Raw genomic sequence first — 23,789 nt, 5'->3', positions numbered from 1 at the left:
GTGGGGGGAAGCAGGCTCCCCGCCGAGCAGAGAGCCCGATGCGGGGCTCGATCCCAGGACCCTGAGATCATGACCTGAGCCGAAGGCAGCGGCTTTAACCCACTGACCCACCCAGGTGCCCCGGTAAATGCCTGTTTAAAAGGGTAAAGTCCATACGCTCCTTTTCTGAAGATTTTATTTATTTCGTTTTTTAGAGAGAGGGACCAAACGCGCAGAGGAACTGGAGACGGTCAGAGAGACGCGGTACGCGGCACACGGGGACACGAGGTCAGGTAGGTGTCCGCGCTCATCAGGGACCCCCGGGGGCAGAAGCCGGTGGGCTGAGGTTCGTAAAGGCTGGAAAGAAAGCAGGAGCCCGTCCGGACTCGCACAGCCGCTACCCTCCCCGGAGAGAAGCCGAAGTGAAAAACACTGGGAAGGGGGCACACGGCGGTGTGGGGGCTCCGGGCCGGGCCGCGTCCGGGTGGCGGTTGGGGCCCCATGAGTGGGAGGCAGGTAGGGGAACAGGAAGCTCTGTTTTCCCCTCTCGGCCCCTCTAGGTGCCTCTGTTTGGCCAGCGGGCCCCCACGGGGAGTTGGGGAGAAGGGGTGCGTGCGGCCGTAAGGTTTCTGCATTTCGGGAGAGCCCGCGTGCTGTGGCCCCAGACAGCTCCGCCGAGATGCTGGGTGAGCCAAAGATGGATGGGAATGGGTGGTGGCACTGGGTGGGGGGATCCCTGTGGATCCCCTGGTCTCTCAGATGCCCTGAGACCTGGCCGTGTGTTTTTTTCTTTTTTCACCACCAGCCTGAGGGACACCCCCACTTCCAAAATGTCCCTCAACCCCCAGAAAGCAGTCCCAGCCCTGCTGCCCCCGGGACAGAGCTCGGGGGTCTTAGCAAGGCTCTGGCGGTGCTGCGGGAGGCTCTTGTCGGACCCCAGCTCGGGGAAGGTCCTGTGGAGATGACGCCAGGTGCCTGGCTGAATCCGGGCAGAGTTGGCTCCGTCGGCCTGGCCAGTCTGAGGGCGCAGGCTCGGGACCCCGTGCTGGAGCCCGACACACCTGTCACTCTCTGTGAGTGGACGTCCCTCCAAGCCCGAGCCTTGGCGAGGAGCTGTGTTCGGCAGCATGCCCTTCGTCCTCACGCCGCCCGCTGGGACAGCCAGGCTACCAGAGGCACATGGGGTCTTACGAGGGACATCTAAACTAATGTTCTCCCCAGGTGCCCTGGGACGAGGGCCTGGGACAAGGGACTGGGTCCCGGTGTCTGTCTGGTGCTGCCCACGATGCGGGAGGAAGTGGAGAGGCTGAGACGGGGGTGGGGGCTTAGACACAACCGAGCCCCAGGCTGGTCCGGAGACGCTCTGTGAGCCACCACGGAAGTGCAGTGATGCTTGCCTGGAGGGAGAGTGCACTGGCATCCGTGTCCATTCAGTGCCCTCACTGACGGAAGGTCGAACACCTCATACTCCAACTGCCCTCCAGGCTCTGAGCTATCTCCCGTGGCCCCACAGGAGTCATGAAGGGGAAACATTGTCCTGAAACCCATGCACCGCCACAGGGGACCTCGGAGCCTGGACTGGGTGTCCGTGCACCTGCCACAGGGGACCTGGGAGCCTGGCGACTGGACCCGGACTGGGTGTCAGGAGTGTCCGCTCCAAGGAGGTCCTCGGGTGCTGCACAGCCCAATTACCCCAAGGCCCCCCAGGTTGTGTCAGCAGCCGGTCCACACAGGGAGCCCGGGAACGCCGGCTCACCCCTCTCCACGTGCATTAGGTGGACATCACCAGCCCCTGGGACCCCATCCCCGGCGCGGCCCCTGCCTGGTCCTGCCCAACAGCCCTCCGCGTTCAGAGCCTCATAGCCGGGCACTCTTGCTCTCATGTCCAAGTGTCACTGTGTCTCACTGTGTCGTGTTGGGCCATCGGAGATCGAGTCTAAAAAACACCAGGAACCTGCAAAGGCGTCTGAACAGATCCCTGTGGTTCTTCTGCCCCGGGGGGCGTAACTCACCTTCCCAAACCTGCCCGGACGCGAGCGACCAGCTTCGAGCCGTACCAGGGAGGGCAGGAGCTCCAATGGATCAGCCCGAGAAGCAGGGGCCAGCTTCCCTGGCCTCGACATGGCCCAGACCCCAGCCATACCCTGATCTGAGCTGCTGGCCCCTCCCACCTCCCTGATGCCCCGTGCAGGCTGCTCAGATACAGGACCAATGCCAAGGGCCCAGGGGACTCTGCACACCCAGACCTGAGCCGAGGCTTCCCTTTGTTCTAAGCCTGACAAGCCTTACTTGGGTAGCTCCGTGGATCAGGCCCTTCCCCCGACCACAGAACCACCCAGAACCTGAGCTGCGTGGGCGTCAGTCCTGCAGAAAGCCTCCATGGGATCCCCCGGCAGAGCCACAGCCGCCCCCCTCTGCCCGCTGGACCGCGGCCCCGCCACCGAGAACCAGGACATCCGTGGGCCCTCGCCTCCTCCCGCCCTGGCTTGCCCACCCGAGGGACCCCACAGACAGACAGAGCCACCAGGGACTGCAGAAACCCTTTATGTGGACACAGGAGTGGGGCGGAGGGCCAGGGGGCGGGGAGCGGGTCTGGCAGGAGGGGTGGAGCGGGCCCGGGTCCCCGGGGCGTGGTTCCTTCCACGTCCTGCAGGACGGAGGGTCCTGGGGCTGCTGTCCCGGGGCTGCCGGAGTGGATGGTTGTGCCTCCTGCCCTGGGAAGGAGGGGTGTCGTGAGGCCGGGGCGGGCTCGCGGGGGCTGCAGAGCCTGTCTGAGCAGAGGAAGGAGAAGCTTCCCGTGGGCTTCCCCGAGACTCCCAGCCGGGGTGTGAGTCCGTGACAAGGTGACTGCCCTCCTGGGGGAGGGGCAGAGGAGGAGCCGGGATGCAGTTCTCGATTCCGGCTCTGACAGCAACTGGGGGGGGTCCCCAAAACTCCTGACACACAGCCAGGGAAGGACCCAGGAGATGTGCAGCATCCCACACACGGACACCGTATTTCTGGATCTTTGAAGCAACTCATCGTGTGAACAGAGTCACAATGACCGTTTTGGGATGAGGAGGGATTTCACACCCTGGGGCCTGTCCGGAGGCTCGTCGCCCGGCTGTGCATCACCCCGTGGCGCGACCGCCCAGAAGGGGTTTTCCAGCTGCCGGGGTGGGGGGCTGCTCTAGGAAGCGGATGCAGGCGATGTCCCCTGGGCTGGTGGCCGTGTCTGTCTGGCCCAGGTGGGACCCAGGGTCGGGGGCAGACCACGTGCCTCCTGAGATCCCGCGGGCTCCAAGGCCATTTTTGCACGTGTCCCCGGCCACTGTCCACTTACCCTAGTCTCCTCTTGAAGAGCAAGTTTCTGTGGGAAAAAAGGAGACGCACATGATCCAGGAGATCCCGGGGAACCCGTCAGCACCCCAGGGCCTCACCGGCCAGCGTGTCAGCCAGCCCCGGAGAGAGCAAAGCCACAGTCAGATGCCGTGTGTTCTCCGAAAGCATCAGCTGATGGTCCCACTGTTGGGGCGGGCAGGGGGGGCAACTGGGCGGGACCGGCCAGGCTTCCTTCCTACCGCTCTGTGTGGGTTCCAAGATGTCCTGGTTGAGTCCTTTGGCTTTTACGAACTTCTGAAAATTCTCCAGGGCCTCCTGGTTGGTCTCGGGGTCCCTTCCTGTCGGGAGAACCAGAAGACACGAGGCTGAGGGGCACACCCGGGAGGCATCTCCACCGCAGCCTGGGCGGGAGCCCGCGCACCCGCGTGGGGGTGGCACCGAGGGCCCTGGGCCAGGAGGGGAGCCGGGCCGCTGTGGGCATCGAGCGGGGCCAGGGGAACATGCCTGGGCAGGTCCCTGGAGGGGAGCAGCTGCCGTCCTGCCCCGTCCCAGAGGCGTTCCCTTCCCAGGCGGGACCCCATGCACTTGGAGGTCTGGGCTCCAGGGAGGAGGTAGAGCTGCCCCCCGCCCCCCCCAGGCCAATCCTGACACGGGAGTCCCTGTGCCCACAGCAGCTCTCTGCTCCCGCTGGGCTCCCACGGCAGGGACCCGGGCTGTGCACCCAGGTCCCAAGGCCCAGGAGTGGGAGTGAGGGCAGCCGGAGGGAGGCTGGAAGGCACGGAGGGGAGGGGGAGCGTCCGCAGGGATGTGGGACCCTTACCCACGAGCTTGGCCATTTGGACCTGCTTCCCGTTGAAGTCGCCGCTACAGTAAAGGACGTAGTGGTCCTTCGCCGGCGACGGCAGGATGTACACGACCCGCTTGCTGTTGTCTGTGGGAGGACAGCAGCACACGTCCGGGAAGAGCCACAGGATTCTCCAGGAAGAACCCGCTGCTCACCCAGGCTCGGCTGGGCAGACCGCCCAGCCCCCACGCGCTCTCTTGGGCTCCCCACCCTGCCCCGAGTCCCCACACCCCGCACCCCTCACGTGGGTCCCAGAGAAGTCTTGGGCTCTGGGGTCTGAAGAGCTTGGGGCACGGGGCGCTCAGCCCCCTGACCTCCAAACATGGCTGTGCTCTTGGCCCCTGACATGGGCACAGCCGTCCCCGGAAGTCCCTGGACAGGCCCCTCCCTCCTGGAGACAAATGTGTCCTTAGAACTGGGGCCCGTCCGTGTCTGTAGGGTAGTTTGGCTCATGAGAGGAGACAGTAGGTTTAAGGGGTCAGATAGGAGCAGACTTCTCAGGCTGGAAGCCCCCTCTGCCCGTGGGGGGTGGGGTGGGCACGGCCTGGCCGACCTCCAGGACTCACAGGTCGTGTATCTGCCGGGCTCGGAAGTTTTCTGCAGGACCACTTCCATGTCCTGGCACTGACCGTTTATCCTAGAACACAGGGTCCACGTGGGGATGCCGCCCACCCTAAGTCCCTGCTGGACCCACATGCCACGTGGGGCAACTCCCCAGGGCTCCCCCAGGGGAGGAGACGGGGCCATTGCACCCCCAATCAGCCACTCTGGCCCTTCGGGGCTTTCCCCTTAATCCGTGGCCTCGCCAGTGAGGCAGCCCCCATGGCAGGGTCCCCCAACGCTGCCCAGTGCTGAGTGTGAGGCGGGATCACGAGGATCACGAGGGCACCAACCTGCCCTGCTCGTCCCACTCAGACGCTGGCTCTCCGGTATGTGGGGGGGGGGGGTGCTGGGGGCGGCCACAGGCCCCCGGGGCTGTACTTACAGCAGGGTGATCTTGGCTTCCAGGTCACCCCCGTCCAGGACTGTGAGGATCATGGGAGTCACTGACTCGAGTGTAATCTCGGGCAGGTCCTGGTCTGCGGTCATGGCCTTCAGGTACCATTTCCCTGACAACTGGAGAAGGTTCCCTTTCCTCAGGGCTCAGGCCGCCCCCCTCTGGGGTCCCCCTCCTGCTCTGCAGCCCCAGGCTCTCCCCAGCCCCCCCCCCCAGGGCTGGAGGCACGAGGATTCTCAGCCCACCACCCTGCCCAGAAAATGCCCCGTGCCCTCACCAGACCCACCTGCGGCCAGCCTTCTCCAGGGCCCCCTGTCCCCTGGGGACCATCTGGCACAGACCCCTTTGGCTCTGACCATTCCCTCAGGGACAGGGGTTAGTGCCTGACCCTCCAACGTCTCCCCTTTCCCTGAGCCCCCTCTAGCACCCACTGCCCCATCGGAGCCTCACATCTACGGGGTACTCTTCTGAGGCTGGGGGGTCCTGGGCCCGCAGGACAGCAATGAGGCTGAGCCCAACGGTCAGCAGCAGGTTCGCCATCTCTCGGCCTGGGCTCGTGGCTGCCAGCAGGTTGCTCGCCGGGGCTCAGACAGGCTGTGCCCACTCTTCACACAGCAGCCTTTATACCCCTCGGCCCAGGGCCCCCAGGAGACCTGGCACAGACGGCCGGCCACTCCCCTCCTGGCCACCAACGGCGGCCAGTTCTGCAGTGGAGCGGATAAAATGTCATTATTGTCGGACCGAACAAATCTTGTTAACCGCCACGGACCATCAGAGAAGGGCCACTGGCCAGAGGACAGAGTTGCAGATCTTATCTGGGGGGGAAGTGAGTCTGAGTGCCGGGGGCGGGGGTGCTCTGTGAGGGAGGTCGTCAGGGGTCGCAGGAAGTGCCAGGGCGCACCGCCTCCGACCCCACCGGTGGGGCCGACGTGCTGGCTGCCCGAGAGAGGGTGCAGGTCGGACCAGGGGGCCGTGGGGTTGGTCTCACTGACCCTCCTGCATCCTGGGCAGGCTCCCTAACCTTAAATTCAGCATCAAGAAGGGACCTACTGCATGAATTTAAGGAGTTCATCTACACTCCGGCTGAGCGGGCAGCTTGACCTAGCCTGTCCGCTGCGTGTACACAGCAGAATCGATCCGCAGTAGAAGGGGAGAACCGCGATGGGCGGAGATAGGTGTAGGAACGCACACATGACAGCATGCGCACACACACATGTGCACATATGCACACATGACACCACAAGTACACACGCACACACGACACCATGCGCGCACAGGGCATCACAAGCAGACGTGCACACATGACATCACAGCACACACGTACACAGGACATCACGCACATGGCATCACACGCACACGCGCACACAGGACACTGTGCGCACGCACACATGGTATCAGGATGGGAGAGAACCCGCCTACAGAGAGAGGGAGACCAGCCGCCTGCGATCGGACGACGTCATCTCGATTCCCCACACATCACCGCAGAGCAGGGCAAACCAAACACAATTATTTAAAAAGATTTTATTTATTTTATTTCAGAGAGAGAGAGAGAGATTGAGAGAGCACGGACAGAAGAAGCAGCAGAGGGAGAGGGGGAAGCAGGCTCCCCGCTGAGCAGGGAGCCCGATGAGGGGCTCGATCCCAAGACCCTGCGACCACGACCTCAACCGAAGGCAGAGGCTCACCCGCTGACCCCCCCATGGGCCCGGACCGAACACAATGTAAGGTCAGAAGCATTGCGTAGGGACAAAAAGGGACCAATAGAAAAACAGCGCAGGGAGCAGTCTAGCAAGAAGGCAGAACAGTGAAGAAATCGAAAGCCGGCCGTGTCGAAATGCAAGCAGTGAAACCAGCGGGAAGAACCTGGGGCTCTTGGCGAACCCACGGTCCCAGTGGGGGACGATAAGGCAGCGCCAGGCGCAGAGGTCCCAGGTTTAAACGCGCACAGCAACGCAGAAGACGCCAGACCAGAAGGACAGCATCCGTCATCTGTGCGTCCGAAGACCCTGCCCTGGCCATTGAAGACTTCCTTTCCATTAAAATGCGCCCAGAGGAGTCAGGAAAGTGGCCACGTCCAGGTAACGTGGGAAATACCAGGCGCCCCCCTTTCTGGAGCGGGCGAGCAGGGCGGTGTGCGAAGGCGACCCGCAGCCAGCCCAGCCCTCCCCCGGCTCATGCTTCGACAAGGAAATCGCGGGGAAAATCTAGGACTTGCAGCGGCGCTGCAACAGCCGGGCGTCCCGAGAGCTTGTGTGCGGGATGTGCGCGGCCCCGAGGGTTTCTCCGCTGGGCTCCTAGTCCCAGCGAGATGGGCGAGGAGGTGGGGTTTAGGGTCCTGAGGAAGGGGCCCCCACAGACAGGGTTCCTGACCTTGTCCTGACCTTGCCGAGAGACCCAGAGCCCCGCCTCACCCCTTCCAGCAGGTGAGGGCGCGGAGAGAAGACCTCGGCCAGGGAGGAGACCCCGAATCCACGGGCGTCGCGATCCTGGGCTCCCCGCCTCCGAACTCTGAGAGGGCATCGCCGGACGGCTGAGCCCCAGCCTGTGCCCTCGGTGGGCAACCACGGAAGCCACCCCGGGCGCCGCCTGCCTTTCTCAAACAGCCTCGGAACGACAGAAACGTGTGAGCTGCGTATTTAAATCCAGCAGTAATGCCAGCAGCCTAGAGAAACGAGAAGCCAAGACGTTATAAAGAACAGAACGAGAATATTTTTTAAATGGTTAAAGCTGGCTGTTTGGGAACAGTGCATGACCACAAACTTTCCGCCAGACGGGTGAGCAAAATGAGAAAAGCAATTAAACAGCATCGGGATGAGGCGGCGACAGGCGCTCAGATTGGGGCTCAGGAGACGCTCGAGCGGTGAGCAGAGGGAGCCCCTGTGCGGGCGGGACTCAGCACCCCCGCAGGGGCCGCAGCTTCCAGGAGAGTGGGGTGTTGTCGCTGGGCTGCCCCGACGGACCCTGAAGATCGAGGAGACAGCCCAGGACCAGAACTGAGCGGGGTGGGAAGCGCAGCGAGAAGGTCCGTGCGGGGGCGGGGCTGGACGGAGTCCACCCGCGGGGACAAGGTTCGGAGGCCGACGTCCCTGCCTCACACCACGCGCTCACACGCGCGCACGCGCTCCAGGCAGACGGCGAGGCGTCATTATGGAAAGCAAGGCTTTGGCGACCCGAAAAGAAAAGTTGAGCTAGTACCGTGATGAGCTGGAGGTAGGTCCTGGGGTCACGAGAAATGCCATAAAAGTACAAATGGGGGTTAAAGGCAACCAGAGCAGAGGAACAGGCTTACAGCATGGGCACATGCGATGCTCCTGTATGATGCCCGGCCCACGGGGACCAGGGACTAGGCCCTTCCCTCGGACGGCCCGTCTCCATGCACTGGGCAAAGGGTGTGAGGGGCGCTGGGCGTCGGGGCGCCGGGGGCTGCGAGGGCATGAGGGGCGCTCCGGTGAGACGCAGGGTGTGGAGCAAAGTAAATCTGGCCGCAGCGCCCCGTCAGGGTACGCATCGCCAGCATGTGGTGCGTGGGAATTATCATCCAGGCCGCTGGCGTGCACCGCCGCCCCACGGTGGGGCCACGGACAGTGGCCAGCAGTGTCTGGGGCTCAGTGGGACGGCGGGACGGTCACTTGAGTGTGTAGGGCTGTGGCTGGCTTCCCAGGATGGCACGGCTTTTGGGAGGATTCCTACTGCCCTCCGTGTTGGTGCCCTGGCGTCCCCCTAGGACCGTCGGCTGTGGGTCACCGCGCCGAGGCGAGCAGATGGGTCTCGGATGAGGGGCAAGCTCAGCTCCAGGCGGCCTGGCCCGGGTGTGCGGCGGCTTTGTCTGTGCCCTGCGCCGAGACGCCAGGAAATAGTGTTCCCTTCCCGCGGACGGCCCATCTCCACACGAGCCCTCGCTGTCGGAAACCGCCGGGCGCTTCCCACACCCACGCTCTTTGGACGGTGAGCGCCACAGGTGGACTCGGTCAGGCCTCGCGGACGTGCCGCGCCGGCCAGCGGTCCCCAGAGAGCACGTCGGTGCTGGACGGGACCAGGCACCGCGCACCCCGGCTGGCGGGCGTGAGACGGGGTCCGGTGCCCCTCGCTGGGGCCGAGGCTGACGTCTCTTTCTTTTATGGGAAACAGGAGGAAGTCGGTGTCTGAGGAAGCGGCCGTCGGGGCCAGTGGCTACCAGACCGCGGACGCCGCCGTTTCACGGGGTGTGCAGGCAGGAGCTAATCAGACTGTACGGTTTTTCTCAGATTTCTCAGATCTCAGAGGCTTGTCAAACTTAGCGTTTTTAATGCTTTTCCGCGCTCCACACAAGTACCTGTTTTCATATGTGGTTGAGGTTCAGACTTTGCCTTCTTTCTGCTCTCCGTCCGGTCTGGGTGCGTTTGGCTCCGCTGAACCCCTTAGTCACCTGACTGGCCCCCGGGGCCCTGTGAATGGACCCCACAAGCCCCACCTTCTGGGCTGTCCATCTTCCTCCCGGTGTCCCTCTGGCCTCTGCCATCCCGTGAAGCCCAGGACGGCCACTCTCTCTTGGGGAGGAAGGGGCTGGCCGCAGCGTCCACACGGGGCTGCGCGCCGCAGCTGACGGTCGTGCCCCGAAGGAGCCTCGTCCCCAGGTCGGCTCCGCTCCGCTCCGCCTCCTCCATTATCTGGCTCTCGTGCTTCTTCAGGACCCGGGCCAGAAGGGGCTTGGCCTGGCGGCAGCCCGCTGGAGCTGAGCCGCACTTGACCTCAGAGCCCCAGGGAGCAGCCAGGCAGCCCGAGGGCCCTGTGTTTGCCAGGGGGCCGCCTGCAGGAAAGGTCGGCTGTGTTTGCGATCTAGCTCTTCCTCTTCCTTGAGCTCCTGCTGGGTGCCTGGCTTTTCTGAACACAGGACCCCTTTGTTCCACTGGTTTGCTCTGTGTCACCATGAATGTCACACGAACAGGTGTGTGCCTGGGGCCACCTCAGATCCGTGTCCTCCTCTCTTGGCAACTAGGTCGATGCCAGCGGACACGGCCTCGCCAACCTCTCTCTCCCCCTCCCCCCAGCACAAGGAGCTCCCCACAGCTCCTCACCCCCTCGCCCGAGAAGGGGATCACAGGCGCTGTCCTGGAGCCATAGCGGGCTCCCCGAGGCGGTCAGCCCTTGGGTCCTGCCAGATGGGCCTTGGGCAGCACCGGCTCCATCCGCGGCCAGTGCAGGGGGCTCATGATGGACACGCTAACCTCTTAGCCAGGCTTCCTCCTAGGGGCCTGGACCCCTCCCTCCGCAGCTGGGAAGGGCTCGGAGCTGGGGGCCTGAGGGTCAGCCCAATAAGTGCCCCAAACACTCTCTGAACCGGGCACTTTCCCTCGCGACCCGGAGTCAGGCCCGGGGAGCAGCCGGGAAGGAGGTGCCACGAGCTGGAGCCCCTGAGGGAGACCACCCCTGTGTGCCCAGCTGGGCAGAACCAGGCCCTGGCCTCTACCCCGAGGGCCTCCCGCGCTGCCGCCCCGCCCCGCACCCCAGCTACTGGGGGGTCGCTGGAGACGACCCAGGAGGGCCCCGAGGCCAGGCGCCGAGTGCGGGAGGCCGTATTCTCTGTCCTGGGACCCGAGCACCTGCTCTTCTGCCCACACGCCCGCTGAGCGCCGGGAGGCTCCTCTCAGTTGCTGGACACCGCAGCTCTGCTCAGGAAGTCCTGTTCGGTGAAAGCTCAGAGTGGTTGGTCAATACAGCCGTTTGGCAAGTCTCACGGGAGGCATGGGGGCCATAAAGAAACCAGGAGATGACCACAGGGTCCGGAACCACACACGGTCCTGCCGGGCTTTTTGGAGATTGGAATTTACTGAAGACCTGGGGGAGGCAGAGTTCACACATGAGCAGCGCAGGGAGCTGCTGTCGCCGCCAGCGCCCACTGACGAGGCAGCGATGGTCCCGTCGCCGTCCCCCGGCACCCGTGCCGCCCGCAGTCCCTCCCTAGGGCGCCTGGCAGCCAACAGCGTCCAGAATTTCTTTACCACCCACGCGGGCGATGTTCCAAGAGCATGTCCCTGTTCTACCACTAACACGACTTCCATGTGTCCCACCAAAAATCATAGCCTCCCTCACCGGCAAACACGAAAGCTTCGCTCACACCAAGAGCACCAGGCAGCTTTCAGGGAGGCACATGGGGGCCACTGGCCTTGACCTTGGAGGAGCCGTGACTCTTGTCCCCTTTCATGGAAGGGATGGTGGGGCCAGAGCGGGGGTGGGGACCTCAGAGGCTGGTGCAGACTGGGGCTCCCACGGGACCGCTCCAGGGACGGGGGCTTTGAATACCCACACCCTGGATTCTCTTCTTCCGTTCTCTCTTGTGCTGGCTTTTGAGCCCTTGGATGTAACCACATGCCGGGTGGCCGCACCATAAACCGAAAATGGAAACACTGCCCTCGGAGTGGGGCTGACCAAGGGAGATTTTAACTCCCACTTGTGAATTTTTAGCACTTTCTGCTTTTTGTGTCTTTGACTCTTGAACGACGCAGGGGTAAGGGGCCCTGACCTCACCCCTGCCCAATAGCCATATTTACCTCTGGAGGCCCTCGGAACCAAACTCCTAATAGTGCGCAGTTTTCCGGGAGGCGTACTGATCAAACGTCGACTGACTCGCAGGTGGTGTGTCCTGTGCGTCACAGACCGTGCTTATCATACGGGAGCCGCAGGAAAGAGAATGTTGATAGGAAAATCCCGGGGCAGAGGAATGCATTTACAGCCCCGGCCGCGTTTACTGAGAAGGATTTGGGTGTAAGAGAACCCATGTACTTCAAATCCGTGTTGATCGTGGGCCAACTGCAGAATCAGAATTTTAAAAAAAGGTCATTTGCACCCAATAGAAGCAAATATATTTGTATTGTAATTTTATTCTTTTAAGAAGATAGGTAAATTGCCTATGACTCACACCCTCCTCCCAAAACTGGTTTGCCGTTAGGTACAACATTAATTTGGGGATAATCATCCTGTCACCACAATTTCTCCCCTATTCATATGCTCTGCCTCTTGTCCGCAACCCCGTGGCCCTGGGGGCCAGCTGGGTATTTCTTCATGGGTATCGAACACATCTTTTCTGGTTTTCTGAGGTTTCAGAGAGACCAGTGAGAAGCGCTAACAGTGTCATCAGGCTGTGGGGACCCAGGAGCAATGTGAGTGTGGGACATTAGAGGCTCCATGAAGCCCTTGGGGCCCTTTGGCGAGGTCGCTCAACAGCTGTTCCCACGGGCACCGACCGCTCTCCCCGCCCCATGGTGGGTCTGGCTGATCTCAGGGACCCCATCCTCTGGAAACAGTAGGCGAGACGTGGGCAGAGACAGGCAGAAGATGTCTGAGAGCCACAGCAGGAGCCCTGCCAGGATGAGACAACCCTGTGGACCCTGCAGTAGACATGGAAAGCTCCCAGGCTCTCAGTGGCCTCAGCTTAGACTCCGGCCACGCGAGCCGAAGCACGGCCAGGTTGATCCAGCCGTGGGTGGCGGATGGCGAAGGTGGTGGTGGGGAGGTGTGGGTGACGGTGGCGCCAGCGTCAAGACCAGGCAGGTGCTGGACTGTGAGAGGTCGGCTCTGGCGAGATGGGGGCTCTGCACGGCTTGGCATCCCTGGATTCCAGCGGCGAGGAAGGAGGCTTGCGGACAAAGCAGCAGGATGTATTCTAAAACTAGAACAGCTGACCTTTCAGACTCCAGAGACGGCCTGTGCCTGTCTCCAAAGTCCTCGCTCTCAAACAATTACACAGTCCACCGTGCACGCGGAAGGCCAACATCAATATCCATGTCCACATCGCTTCAGCGGGCTCGGCCACGCCGCGGGGAAGTGAACACCAGGCAATTACGTGGTCCACCCCGCGTGCGGAAAGCCAACATCAACATCCACATGCATGTGGGCTTCAGCGGGCCTGGCCACGCCATGGGGAAGTGGGCCGGTGCCGGACCTGCAGCCCCCAGCTCTGATCGCAGGGGGACGGGCCTGGTGACTTGGGGACTTCCCAGGGTCAGTGCAGTGGCTCGCACCTTCCTGGAGGCTGAAGAGAGCAGGGACTTCTCTCTTTGTCTTGATTTTGTTCTGTTTTGGGGGAAGGGGGAGCTGTGGCTGGTGACAGTGGAGAGGCTGCCAGGACTCTGTGGGTTTGGTAACTAAGCTGGGGCTCTCAGGGACTCGTCTCCCCTGGAACTCCGTCCCGGGCCCGGTGGCGCAACATTCTGATCCGACTTCCGAGTTGGTCTGGGAACTGTTTCCCGGTTCTTTCTCCTTCCTCTGCCTCCGTCAAGGGACAGAACGGCGTGGAGGTCACACTGCCTTGCGGCAGCTCTGTCGACGCGTACCTCTCACGGCTGATGTTCATCCAGATTTAATGGTTCCATTGGATGGTTTTTCCTACATTTCAGGGTTGTGCAGCCTTCTGCAAAATCTAGTTTTAGAACATTTCTACCTCTCCAGAAAGGTCCCTCCTGCCCTCACACCTCAATCTCCAGGACCCGACCCCCACCGCCCAGCCCTGGAAAACCAGCACTCGGCACTACACATTTTTCTCTCCTGGACGTTTCATAAAAGGGGAATCTCCCAGCAGGTGCCTTGGGTGCCTCATCTCTCTCATTCAGCATCACGTCTTCAAGACTCACCCCCATCGTGGGGTGCTGGTGCTCTGTTCCTCTTTATGGCTGAATACTGTTCTGTTCCATCACGTGGAGAGACCGCATTTTGTCTCTGCGTCCCCCAGCTGATGGGCATCTGGGGTGCTCCCTTGTGATGACACTGCTGGCAGCGTTGCAGTAAAGGACTCTGCATAGACGTCTATCCGCGGTTCTCCTGAGTTCGTGTGGAGCGAGGAGCGGGCTCTGGGCTCATCCAGCGACTCTTCAATTATTGGGAAAACTTCCGGGGTGTTTCTGTGGTGCCTGTACTGTTTCACATTCCTGCTCACAACATACGGTGGTCCCGCTTCCCCCCGCCCCATCCTCGATAAGACCTGTTAGTGCCCAGTCTCTGACTGATGCCATTCTGTAGGTGTGAGGAGGTTCTTACCGCGATTTTGATTTGTTTCCCTGATGACTAATGACGTCAAGTCGTTTTTCATGTGCTTTCGGCCATTCGTGTATCTTCCTGGATGAAATGCGTATCAAATCTTTTACCCATTTTTTCAGGTGAGATGTTCATTTTTATGGCTTCTCCTTCTTCATTATTATTATTATTATTACTCAAGGGTTTTTTATTTTTTAATAGTTTAAACTTTTAAGAAAGCTTCTTAGGTATTATGGATACAATGGTGTTTTTTGAAACACAAAATTTTTAAATTTTGATCGTCCAATTTGTCATATTTTAAATGGGTCATGCTTTTGGCGTATATCTATGAAATCTGGCCAACCTAAGATCATGAAGATTTTCTCCTGTGGTTTTTCTTTTTTCTCGAGCTTTTATAGCTTTAGCTGTTGCCTTCAGCTTTAGGTTCTGTCTTGGGTTACTTTTCATATGCTGTGAGGTGCAGACCTAAATTAATCTTTTTGCCGGTGGTTACACAATTATCCCAGGAGAATTAGTAGGAAATGTTCCTCTATCACTGGTGAATTGTCTTGGCACCTTGTCCAAATCAATGAGCCATAAATACCTGGACTTCTTACTGGGTGCTCCAACTTATTTCATGGACCTACATGTCTGTCCTTACGGCAGTGTGCCATCACCCCTGATTGCTGTGGTTTCAAAGGAGGTTCTAAGATGAGAAGTAGAGGATCTCCAACATTGTTCTTTTTCAAGCATGTTTTGCCTACTCAGGTCCCTTGCAATCCCATGTATATTTCAAGATCAGTTTGTATGTTAAAGAAAAGAAAACACACAACAACCCCCAAATCCCACTTGGATTTTCTCAGTGATCGAATCGACTCTATCTCTTGGTTTTGGGAGATTGGTCATCCTGACAATCCTGAGTCTTCTGATCCATGAGCCCAGAACACCTCCCCATCTTCTTATAACATCTGAGCTCTTGGCACTGTTTTATAGGTCAGTGCACAAATCTTGGGCTTCTTTTGTTGAAGTTATTTCTAAGCATGTTATTCTTTTGGGGGTTGTTGCAATTGGAATTGTCGTCTTGCTTTCATTTGCAGGTTGTTGATTGCTGGTCAGTGCAAACACAATGGAAGCCTGCGTGTTGATCTTGTATCCTGAGACTGTGCAAACTCCTTCATTGATGTGTACAGGTTCTTGTTGATTCCCGGGAATCTTCTACCCAGAATCATGCTGTTTATGAGGAGACTGTTTCACTCCTTCCTTTCCAACTGGGAGCTTTGATCTCTTTCTTTTCTCATTTTTGGTTTTGGCTTTGCAGCTTGTTTTTTGTCGTTTTCTTTTGTTTTTGTTTCTTATCATAGTGTACTGGCTAGAACCTGCATGAATTTGGAAGGCCCTGTTGTTGAATGCATAGACATCTATAATTATTTTATCTTTCTGAAGACTCATGATTCATTTGTGATGAAATATCTCTCTTTGTCTCTAGTAAAATTTTTGTTCTCTTGAAGTCTATTTTTCTGATTTTAATAAAACTTCTTCAGCTCTCATGCTCACTCTTTGCATGGTGTCTCTTTTTCCATCATGTTATTTTAACCTCCTTGTGACTTGAATCTGCAGCATTTCTCTTGTAGATCATGGAGCTGGATGGTATTTTCCATCCAGTCTGATAGTGTTTGCTTTTTGATTGAAGCATTTAACCTGTTTACATTTAGTGGAATGAATTAAAAAAAAATTTTTTTTTTTTTGCTGCTAAAATAGCTGGCAGTTTGCTTTTATTTGAATTTATTTAATTAACTGATAGCGTATTACTAGTTTCCGAGGTAGAGTTCAGTGATTCATCAGTTGCATGTAACACCCAGTGGCTGGGTTTGTGCCTGCCCCTCCGCTATCCGTTCACTATGTGTCTCCTGTCTTTTTAGTCTTCCGTTCCTCTCTACTGTCTTCTTTTGTGTTACAGAGAGAGTTGGCTCCATAATTTCTGCTTCCTCTCTTCCTCTCTCTCGGGCTGGGAGGGTTGCTGTGCCGGACGGTATTCTGCAGCCTGGATGCTCTGCTCCTTTTTCTTCATTTTGTTCTGCTTTTCAGATCAGAGGATTTCTCTTGCTCCCCCTTCAGTTTGCTCTGAATGTGCAGATTCCTTTCTCAGCCATCTCAGGCGTCCTCTTGCGCTCTCCCAGTAAATCTTCCAAAGACGCTACAGTGCACTTCAACGTCAAACTTCCCATTAGATTCTTTTGGATAATTCCTGTGCCTTTATTTTCTTAATTCGTGAGTCCTTATCAACATACTTTCCTTTAGTTCTTTAAACATGGTTTACATTAATTCTGTTTTTACTTTGGGTTCTGGCTTCCTGGTGATCGGAGAGAGCTTATGTAGATGTTGGATTCAAACACCTTCAGGCAGGAAGGCATCTGTTACTCGCCAGTGGATCTGGGTGTAGATATGGGAGCACGTTCAAAGTGGTCACCATTTACCAAGCTGCCCTGGATGGACCTCTTTCCCAACCTTCTCATGTCTCCTCTGCATGTATGTGAGGCCTCACACGGAGCCAGGAGTATGCAGAGAGCTAGGGCCCTCTCTGGTCTTCCTTGAGGATGCTGCTCTGGGGCTCAGTCCTCCCTCAGGCAGCTAGAATATGGACCTCCCAGGACAGCTGTCACTGAGATGCCTCCTGTTTCCAGGGATTCTTCACGATGTGGCCGGGTTCTCTGCAGGTGTGCACAGATCAGGTTGGCGATCTCTGCCAGTAGAGCCACGGGTTGTTCAGGCATGTCCCCCGACCCAGTAGAGACATTAGACTGAGGGTTCAGGGGACAGGAGCTTCCCCAGGCAAAAACACCGGATGGTCTCACTGACCCTCAAGACCTCCAGAACTACCTCACTTACTGGTGTCACTGGTCTCTTCCCGGGACCTGGATGAGGAAGGGATGCAGGTAATTGGCCACAGGGCAAGGGGAGTCCTGGCGAGGGCGGCCGTGGCGGGGGAGGCCCCTAAAGGTTCCCAGAAGAGGCAGGAGACAGGGAAGACAACCGGACAGAGCTTCCCAAGGAGGGCGACGCAAGGCTCAGAGGACCGCCGAGGCCCGTGGGGAAACTCAGAGGCCCTGGGGATGTTGGCTGCGAAGCCGTCCCTGGGGCCGAACAGTTGTGTCCCAAACCCCCAGTCCACACTGCCTGAGGCACTCTTTGTTGCATCGAGGAACCAGGGCCGGGGGCCGGGAGGACTCCCAGGGCGTCAGGTCGAGGCGATCCTGACTTTGCCTCCCTTTTCAGGACTCGCTGTGTCCCGAGGCAGGGCGAAGCCTCGTTCTGTCACTCTGGGTGCGGCCGGCCCCGTGGTCCGGAGCGGATTCCTGGTGCCCATCCCGCTGCTCAGCCTGAGCACTGTCCCCCGTCAGCTCCCACAGTGACCGTGAGTGCCACGGGGACAGGGAGCCCGTGGTTGGGGGGTGCTCCCGGATGAAGCCGCTCAGTTCCCAGCTGGGGGCCCAGATCCTCTGCTGGACGAGGGAGGGGGAGGGAGTCAGGCTGGGGGAGGGGGAGGGGAGGAGGGAGGGAAAGAAGAGGAAGGTCTGGAGGGCGGAACGGACGGACGGACGGACGGACGGACGGACGGACGGAATCTGGGAGGGAGGCCGGGAACGCACAGAAGTGCGGCGCATCCATCAGGGGTCCTGCTTGGAGGGAGGTCCGAGGGCGTCCCAGCCCGGACCCTGGACGGTGGCTCCGGGCACGTGCATCTGTGCCTCCCCGTCCTGCCCTTCCTTCTCCTGGGCCCTCTGTCATCCTGGATCCTGTCCGCCGCCGCCTCCCACCATTCTGAGTGTTCCCAGGAGCAGGGGGGCAGGAGGGCGTCTCAGGAGGGGCTTCCCGCGTCCCGTGCCCCGGACGACGGTGGGGCAGGAGCTCCAGGACGCGCTCTCCTGAGGACGGGACCGAGGATGGCGTCCATGTCCTTGGGCATGAGCACGGTTCCATTCCCAGCTGGCCCCACTGTCTCTCCGTGCTCTCTCCCTTCGGGCGTGAGCCGCCGCGCCGGAGTTTCCAGGCTGAGTCCCAGGTCGAGCACTGCTAGGTGCTCGGTGCCCCTGCGGCCTGGGATGGGCGCTGCCCACCGTTGTCCCAGACAGGGGTGCCCGTCCCCTTCTCTCCGGGGGACCTGCCCTGGACCTCTGTGTCCTCCCGTACTCCCCAGGGCTGCTGGTCCCCAGGCCAGACACAGACGGTCTGAAGGTGACCCACGCTGGAACAGGGGTCTCGGCCCCGACATTGGGCCCTTATCCACTCAAGGGGCCTCCACGATCCCGTCTCCTCGGGAATCCATCCGGGGTTTCGGTGTGGCAGAAGCGAAGTTCTATGTCCAAGACACCCAGGACAAAACCCAGTCCCCTTTGGACAGAGGTGGGCAGACACCAGGGCAGCTGCTGGGTGGTTCCCCTCCCAGAAACGTCCAGAACAGGTGAAGGAAGCCAGAGAGAAAGCAGCTGAGGCGTGGCGAGGGGCCGGGCTGGGAGAGCCACGGGCAGGGAGGGCTTGGGCTCAGGGTCCCCTTTGGGGAAGGAGATGTTCCCCAGCGACGTTCTGGGCTGTGGGGGGAGGGCGCCGGGGATGGGCTGAGCGCTCAGCACGAGATAATAGAGAGCGTAGAGGACATGGAAAGCGACAATGACCGTGACACTGTATGAGAGGGAAAGAGCACGGGGGAGGGGATGAAACACGGTGGCGGTGGCGGGGTCGGGGTCGGGGATGGGACTGAGGGGAGCCGTCCAGGGAGCTCTCCCTGCAGAGAGGGGGGCTGTGGAGGGGGCTCTGGGAGCCCCGCAGGAGCAGGTGTAGGGGCAGGGGTTGGGCCAGGGGCTGGGCCAGGGGCAGGAGCAGGAGCCAGGGGAGGGCCAGGGGCAGCAGGAGCGGCCGGTGCGGGACACAGGGCTGGCGCTGGGTCAGGAACAGGAAGAGGAGCGCAGGCAGGGCGGGGAAAGGGCAGGAGCAGGGGCTGGAGCTGCGTGTGGGGCGGGAACAGGGGCCCAGGCAGAGGCAGGGGAAGAGCCAGTGGCCCTGCCAGGGGCCCAGGGAGGGGCAGTGGTCCTGCGGAGGCAGGGGAAGGGGCAGGAGCTGCGTGTGGAGCAGGAAGAGGGACCCAGGCAGGGGCAGGAGAAGGGGCAGGAGCAGGGGCAGGAACAGGGACCCAGGGAGGGACAGGCGGAGACACACTCGCACACGCATGCACACACACACAAACACAGGGGGATGGGGACCCGGGGCTGCGCCCATCGATGAGAGCGTGTGGGGCTGTTTGACTGGCTCTGGCCTCCCCGTTTCACCTTTCTCTGCTTTCGGCCGAATGGCCAGAGGCGTCGGGCAGCCCTGAAACGACCTCCCGAGCGAGGGGAAGTGTTTGCCGAGCGCGCAGTCCTCTGCTTCCAGCGTCCCGCGTTGGGATGCAACGTGCGAACATGTTGTTGGTTGGACGATGTCCAAGGCAAGGAGCTGCGCAGGGGGGCGTCCCTGGAATGTGGGGGCCTGGTGATGGGGGTTCCAATTCCGTTGGGCTCCGTGGTCAGGGAAGTGAGGTCACCGCTCCTGGGGACCCCTTCCCCGACTTCCTCCTCCCAGCAGAGCCCCTGAGGGCCCCTCCCCCAGCTGCCCAGTGCTCACCCTCCACCCCATGCCCCGTCCATACAATGGCACCCCCACAGCCCACCCACGTCCCCCGTGAGTCCTGATGCAACCATTGTCCTCGCTTTCAGGACAGAGTTGGGTTTGATCCAGGTTCCTGCTTCTGCCCAGCCCTGTGACCCCAGACAGGCCTGTGACTCTCAGGGTCTCCCCAGGCTCTCCATCTGCCCCACGGGATCTTCTGGCTTCTACTTCTCGGGACGCCATCCGGGGAAGGACTCTACAGACGCTCCGTCCCTGCTGTCACAGGAGGCTGGTGCACACGCTAGGCAATGCGAGGGGGAGTGGGAGCTGGGTGGGCCACGCAACACAGCTCAGAGGGGCCCGGGTCTGCTCTGGGGTCCAGGCGAAGCCACGCCCCTGCTGCCCGTGTCCCAGCCCCAGTAGGAAGGCTGCCATTTACTTTCTGACCTTGTCCCCTGGTGTGTCTCTGTGTCTTTCCCAGGAGCAGAATGGGGAGTTCTTGGGGCGATGTGGCAAACCGCAGACGCCTGCCTTGTCCCTGTCTTGTCCCTGTTTCCCTCTCCTGTCCTGGTGTTTGGTTTCCCTCCAAGCCCTCCTCACCCTGAGCAGACCGCAGAGTCTGGAGCCCCTTCCAAATGGGGCCTCTGAGGCTGCAACGTCGAGGGGCTGATGTTGGTTCCCAGACCAGTGGCTAAGTGCTTTGCTACTTTCCAGAAGTCCACGTCCTCAGCCCCCCAAGCCCCCAGCCTGCCCTCTGGTCAGAAGCACCTTGAGGGAGTACCAAGTGGGTCCGTGATGGAGACCCAAGGCCAACAGTCTCTTCTACAAGCCTGTGGGTCTCTAGGGACATCCCACCTCGTCAGCCAACTTGACAGATGAGTGAGCCGAATCCCTCTGTGCGCCAGCCCCATCCGGACTGGGGGTGTCTGTTGCTACTTCCAGGTGCCCAGGATGGACACCAGACCCCAGACCCTGTCCTCTCCCAGTGCCCTGGCAAACCCCCTGGGCCCCTTGGGGAGCCCCTGATCATCAGCCTGGCCTGACTGTGCTCCTCTAGGCTACGGATCTGGGTTCTTGCCAGGGGTCCTGATGCCCCTGCCCCATGGCCCAGCTGTCTCCGACCTCTTTCTTCTTCCCCCTCGTCACCCTCCCCCCTGCAGGGTGTCCTCTACTTTTGACCCCCAGCTGGGCAGTCAGAGTAGTGTGTGTGTGTGTGTGTGTGTGTGCACGCGCGTGCGCGTGCCCGTAAGCGCATATATGCACGCGTGCACAGGTGAACATGTCTGGGGATGCCCAAGGTCATGTCCCCACATGGGACAAGGTGGGGAGCTACCCTGAGGATCTGAGGGGCTCTCACCCCCAAAGTGACCCTCATGGGAGGGTTGGAGCTGGCCTAGGACTGGAGAGCTCCCCCGCTCCTTGGACTCTGTACCCCTCATTTGTCCTGGGCCAGTGCCTGCCTCTCTAGACCCCAGGTTCCCAACTGTCCCTGAGGGTTGGGCATGGGAATGCTTGAACTTGGCCGCTCCTCCAGGGGAGGTGGAGGACAGGTGCACCAGGCACACAGGCCTCCCTCCCAAGAGGGCCAGGTGTGCACAAGGGACCTGCACAGCACCTGCGCCATGACCCACCCCACACTGGTGCACCCGACCTGTCCGCGTTCCCTCACCACCGGGGAGACAGGGGCTCTCCTCCGTCCTAGGGTCCCTCATCCTTGGGACGTCAAGAGCGCAGAGGTCCATATGTAGAGAAGGCCAGCTGTGCGTCCCGCGGAGTGTCCTGTCCCCACCGCTGCTTTTTAGTCCAGGGTTCCCGGCGGACCCCCACCTGGAACCGAGGCCCACGGGGCAGGGAGACTTGTCCGCCCTGTTCCCTGACTTAGGCAGGCTGTCTAGACGGGGCTTCCTGTCCATGTGCGGAGAAAACAAAGCCCCACAGCATCTACAGGTCTCTGAGTGGGTCCGCGGCCCCTCTGCCAGCCCCCAGGGACCCCCGCTCTGGCTACAGTCTGGATGGGACCCCCAGATGGAATGTGAAACCCCTCACAGCGGGGAAAGCGGCTTTCGCCGAGACACAGGATACCGAGGATTGGGGCAGAGAGCGTGTTCGTGGAGGAGATGAGCCCTTTCCACAGGCTGGCCACGGGATCGGGAACCTGACCCAACAGGCCCCACGGCAACCTCATGGGCGGGGTCGGGCCTCGGGGCACACGGGGTCCCCACGGGACACCTGAGGCTCAGAGAGGGGAAGTGCCCCCCCCGAGACACACAGCCTGCAGGTGAGGGGGAGCCGCTGTGCCGGGTCACCTTTTGGGTGCAGCAGGTGTGGGACCGGCCGCGGGGGTCGCTCCCGTGGGAGGTGCAGGTGCACCCGGAGAGGGGACACAGGAGAGGGCGCCGCCCTGGCTCCACCGGCTTCCTCGGGGTGTGAGCGCAGCCGTCTGCATCTCGGGCTCCCGTCCGCAGTCAGGGCACACTCGTTTTCACAACGGGGCTAAGCTTTGGACAAAGGCGGGATGGTCCCACAACAGAAATTGCACGAATATTCCCGTCCCCATCCTGAGGGGCCACAGAGTATGAAGGACGGCCGTGTCGTCCTACACGTGTGCGAAGGATGATCGTGCACCTGCCGAGGCCGGGGCTGCAGCGGGGGCAGGGGGTGGGGGAGCAGCCCAGACTCCTAGGGTTGAGATTATGGCCACTTACAGGGCAAAGCCCTTGTGAAAGCCCAGGTGGTGAGGCTCCTGGATGGCTTAGGGGCAGGAGCCCCTCCAGGCCTCCCCACGCCCGGTCCTGGAGACCCCCCGGACCCACACTCTCCATGCCTCCTGACCCTCACTGGGGGCACTCAACTGCGCTGTGGTCACGAATCCGTGATCTTGGCTCTCCCAGGCCCTTGCTCTGGTGGCTGCCACCAGCACCCAGACAGCCGCTGGTCGCGACGGTGCCCTGCCGGGGCCCAGGGACGTCCAGTCTAGGGGCGGGTCAGACACTGCAGCAGCCTGGGGATGGGGAGGGTGGAGACCGCTTTCTCTGCTTCCGGGAGGCCAGTCCCCTGCCTCACCCAGGCCTTGCACACACACACCGACTCCTTTGGGCTCTCCTGGGGTTCATTTCCAGGGTAGCAAGATTGGAGGTCCCCTGCCACCAGGGTCACCCTTCTAGGTCAGTTTAGAAGTGGCCCAGGGGCCTCCCTGATCTTCCTAGAGTGGCCGCACTGTCTGTCCCAGAAGCCTGCTCCACGCCTTTGGGTCCCCAATGCCCTGAAGGTGTCTTGCTCACTCGTGTCTCCCTGTCCCGTTAGCTCTTCACTCAGCAGAGGCCCCCCTGCCTGCCTGGCTGCGCCCCCAGTACTCCCAGGAGCTGCACACAGTGGTGACCAGTAACAATCGGTGTCTCCCCTGCTGGTGTCCACCAGCCTTCAGCGTGCAGCTTCTGGGGACCCTCAGAGGACAGTGGAGGGTTGCGGCCAGGCCAGCCATTAGTATATTCCCCTGGTGGTACGGGGTAGGGACCATCGCACTGACCCCAGCCTCTAAACCAGGACAGGATGGGGGCCGATTCCATGTCCCATGTGTGTTTTGCCTCCTTCTGTGTCGCTCACTGTCCTACCCAGATCTGAGCTGCTCAGGGGCCAGTCTGGGACACCCCTCCTTCCATAGCCTGCTTCTGAAGCCTGGCATGGCTCTCTGTCCCCTTGGGCTCACGGGGGTCCCGCACAGGCCCCAGAACTGCCATTCACAGGATGGTTTCATGTCACGTTTGGGTTTCAAGGGGTATTGGCTCTTTAGAACCAGCCTCTCGGGAGCTCGGAGGGACGGGGCCGAGCGCCTCACTCCAGGAGCAGCAGGTGGTGCAGCGAACGCCCCAGAAATCCCTGGGCATCGCCAAGTGCTGAGCGGCCTGTACACACAAAGCTCGAGTTCTGTGGGCTTTGTGGGACCTGTGGGGGTGTCACAAATGCCACATCCACGAGTAAAAGCACGTAAGCCACGCCGTGGAAGCCACAAGCTACAGAGACACA

The 23,789-nt window shown here is 60.6% G+C and overlaps 1 protein-coding gene across 2 annotated transcripts; it reads right to left on the bottom strand.

The window, feature by feature from the left end:
* Positions 1-2,534: 2,534 nt before the first annotated feature.
* On the bottom strand, positions 2,535-5,716 carry LOC101683783 (major allergen Can f 1). Of its 2 annotated transcripts, none has more exons than XM_004756978.3 (7): positions 5,592-5,716; positions 5,130-5,260; positions 4,711-4,781; positions 4,121-4,231; positions 3,540-3,638; positions 3,302-3,328; positions 2,535-2,693 (listed from the first exon to the last, which is right to left on the bottom strand). In XM_004756978.3, exons 1-6 carry the CDS (start codon positions 5,679-5,681, stop codon positions 3,303-3,305), a joined length of 528 nt encoding a protein of 175 aa, XP_004757035.1. In that variant the 5' UTR covers positions 5,682-5,716; the 3' UTR covers positions 2,535-2,693; position 3,302. The 2 variants fall into 2 exon arrangements, with proteins under 2 accessions (XP_004757035.1, XP_044938833.1); XM_045082898.1 differs by having other exon boundaries at positions 2,535-2,688.
* Positions 5,717-23,789: the final 18,073 nt, after the last annotated feature.

This window comes from Mustela putorius, unplaced genomic scaffold (assembly GCF_011764305.1).
Source record: "Mustela putorius furo isolate JIRA1106 unplaced genomic scaffold, ASM1176430v1.1 tig00000596_pilon_pilon_pilon, whole genome shotgun sequence".
In the NCBI taxonomy this organism is placed as follows: domain Eukaryota; kingdom Metazoa; phylum Chordata; class Mammalia; order Carnivora; family Mustelidae; genus Mustela; species Mustela putorius.
The sequence above is the reverse complement of the archived record's forward strand: the minus strand, read 5'-3'. Positions and strand labels throughout refer to the sequence as shown.

Coding starts and splice junctions, on each gene's coding strand:
- LOC101683783 (XM_004756978.3), bottom strand. CDS start 5,681: ATGGCGAACCTGCTGCTGACCGTTGGGCTCAGCCTCATTGCTGTCCTG. Junction 5,261..5,591: donor CAGAAGAGTACCCCGTAGAT/GTGAGGCTCCGA, acceptor AACCTTCTCCAG/TTGTCAGGGAAATGGTACCT. Junction 3,639..4,120: donor CCAAATGGCCAAGCTCGTGG/GTAAGGGTCCCA, acceptor TTCTCCCGACAG/GAAGGGACCCCGAGACCAAC.